Here is a 2,852-nt window from a genome sequence, read left to right on the forward strand (position 1 = left end):
AGAGCTCCCGGGGCTGCCCGCGACAAATCACCACCCGGGGGGCCGGAGCAGGCGGGGTCCCCGAGTCGTGCCTGTCGTGCCCACACCCCCAAAAGCCCCCCAACCGGGACCTCCTGGGAGAAGGGCTGCCGGGAGGGGCCACGCGTCACCGCGGCGACCCGCGACGCCGGAGCGTCCGGGCGAGCGTCCCGCCGGCAGGAGCCCGCCGCCCGCCCCCCCGGCCCTCACAGCCTGCTGCTGCGCACGTGCCCCCCGGCCTCCCGCGGGCGGCCCTCCTTGTCCGGTGGCGGCTCCGCGCCGTCCGCGTCCCCCGCGCCGGCGCCCTTGCGCAGGCACAGAACCTTCCGGAAGCTCTGCCTGAAGTTGTCGGAGAGGAAGCCGTAGAGGACGGGGTTGGCGCAGCTGTTGGCGTAGGAGAGGATGACCACGAAGAAGTAGAGGCCGGCGGAGGCCGGCTCCTCGGGCAGGGCGAAGGCTAGGTTGACCAGGTTGACCAGGAAGAAGGGCAGCCAGCAGCCGGCGAACACGGACACCAGCACCACCACCATGCGCGTCACCCTGCGCTCCGAGCGCCGCCGCCGCGCCGAGCCGCCGCGCGCGCCCGCCGCCCTCACCTTGGCCACGATGAGCAGGTAGCACAGGCAGATGACCAGCAGCGGCCCGAAGAAGCCGAGCACCGAGGTGTAGATGACGAAGACGGCGCCCCACAGCCCCACGGGCTCCGGCCAGCTCAGGTTGCACGTGTCCCAGCCCTCCTGCACGTCGGCGAAGACCACGAGCGGCAGCGCCATCAGCAGCGCGGCGCCCCACACGGCCGCGCTGGCCCGCCGGGCGACGCGCGGGCGGCGCCAGCGGGCGGCGCGCACGGGGTGCACCACGGCCAGGTAGCGGTCCACGCTCATGACCGTCAGGCAGAAGACGCTGGTGAACTGGTTGACGCCGTCGAGCGTCATGACGAGGCGGCAGAGGACGGCGCCGAAGGGCCAGTAGGAGACGGCGTTCTGCGTGGCGAGGAAGGGCAGGCCCAGCATGAGCAGCACGTCGGACACGGCCAGGTTGAGGATGTAGATGTCGGTGACCGTCTTCATCTTGGCGTGGCGCAGGACCACGTAGATGACCAGCGCGTTGCCGCCCAGCCCGGCGGCGCACACCAGCAGGTAGAGCACGGGCACCAGCACGGCGCGGGCGCCCGGCCACGACGTCCAGCCCGCCGGCGTCCCGTTGCCGCTGGGGGCCGCCGGGGAGGCGTTGCCGGGGGCGCACGCCGGGAACAGGGGCTCCATCGGCCGCGGGGCGGGCGGCGGCGTCTCTGCGGGAGGAGGAGGGCGGGCGCGGGGAGCGATTAGCCGGGCGGCGGCGCGGGGCGTCGTGCCCCCCCTCCCCGGGCGCACGGCAAACAGGGTGACTCAGGAGCCGCTCCGGGGAGGCGCGTTAAGCAAATTGTTTGGAAAACAAGTCGGGAGAGGAAGGAGCCGGTGCGGGGGCCGCTGGGGCGCCGGGGCGGGCGGCTGGACGGCTGGCCTTCCGGCTTCCGAGGGCGTCCCCGGCCGGGTCTCCCCCGGGGTCCCCGAGAGCCTGCCCCACGTGGTCCGCCCCACCTCGCCGAGGCCTCGGGGGACCCTGGGGGGCGGTCTCCTGTCCCCGCCTCGCAGGTAAGGAAACTGAGGCACAGGAAGGGACTTCCCTGACCCACAGGGTCCACAGGCACAGCGCGAGGATGTGGAGCCGGGGGGACCTGTGCAGCCCAGCTGGCCCCAGCAGGGACGCTCGGGGGTGTCCTGGTGGCCCCTCTGTGGCCAAGACCCCGGCCCTCGCCTGCAGAGTCCCGGGCAGAGCAGCTCCCGCGGGCCCGGGCAGGGGAGGCGCTTGCACGGGGGGCTGGTTTCCAGGGCAGCCTCCTGGGGCCATCGTCCCCCGGGAGCCCCGACAGCGGATCGGACCCCCGGTCCCAGGCAGTGGTCCAGCAGCCTTCCTGGGCGAATGGCGGAGCACGGAGCCGACGGCGCCCACTGCCCACCTGCCCCCCCCCCCCCCCGAGGAGCACAGCGGGGGCCGGGAGAGGGCGCGGGGCCTGGGGCTCCTCTGGGGGCGTGCCGTCCCGCATCAAGCCCCCTCCCGGCACCCGCCTCCCAGCAGTGGGCGAGGAGGCGCAAAGGGGGGCCTGGGGGAGCGGGTGGAGGGGGCAGGCTGCCCGGGCCCCGGGGGAAGACAGCGCCGAGGCTGACACGGACGCGCCAGCGCGCAGGTTCCGCGCGGCAGGCTTGTGTTTCCACGGCATCCTTTTTGCGCTCTTGCGTATGTTTGGGATAATGATGAAAAGAGCGACGCTCAGGAGAAAATAAACGCCTCCGTGGGCGAGCGGGGGAGGGGAGGCGGGCGGGGCTGGCGCCTCGGGCCGTGCTACTTCGGGGAAGGCGGCAGGGGCTGGGGCTGCCCCCCAGGCTTGGGAACGCCGGGCCAGACCCTGGGGTCCCAGCCACCCCATTCGAACACTGGGGGTAGGGTTGACGTGTCCCACAAAGACCTGTCTCCAGAACACCTTCGGAAGAAAAAAAAGCAAGCACGGAGCAGGCACGGCCAGTGGCCGAGCACCTGCCTCCCACATGCGAGGTTCTGGGTTCCACTCCCACTGCTTCCTAAGAAAACCCTGGGAGGACTAGAAGGGCCGTTGGTGTATGCGGCTCCCTGGAAAGCAGCGCGGCCCCGGCCTGGGCCTGCGCAGCTGACCCGGGTGCCCCCGAGTCAGCTCAGGCCAGGACGTCCCATGGGGGTCCCAGGTCCAGGAGGCAGCAGAGCCCGAAGGCCAGAAGGGCCAAGCCCAGAGCGCGCAGCCATCCCAACGGTACTGAAAG

The 2,852-nt window shown here is 72.6% G+C and overlaps 1 protein-coding gene across 1 annotated transcript; it reads right to left on the bottom strand.

The window, feature by feature from the left end:
• Positions 1 to 224: 224 nt before the first annotated feature.
• SSTR5 (somatostatin receptor 5) lies at positions 225 to 1,283 on the bottom strand. Its single transcript, XM_004457429.3, has one exon. It carries the CDS (start codon positions 1,281 to 1,283, stop codon positions 225 to 227), a length of 1,059 nt encoding a protein of 352 aa, XP_004457486.3.
• Positions 1,284 to 2,852: the final 1,569 nt, after the last annotated feature.

The sequence above is a fragment of the Dasypus novemcinctus genome, chromosome 23 (genome assembly GCF_030445035.2).
Source record: "Dasypus novemcinctus isolate mDasNov1 chromosome 23, mDasNov1.1.hap2, whole genome shotgun sequence".
Lineage (NCBI taxonomy): Eukaryota > Metazoa > Chordata > Mammalia > Cingulata > Dasypodidae > Dasypus > Dasypus novemcinctus.

What these genes read in the sequence shown, in the direction of transcription:
- SSTR5 (XM_004457429.3), bottom strand. Translation starts at nt 1,283, where the DNA reads ATGGAGCCCCTGTTCCCGGCGTGCGCCCCCGGCAACGCCTCCCCGGCG.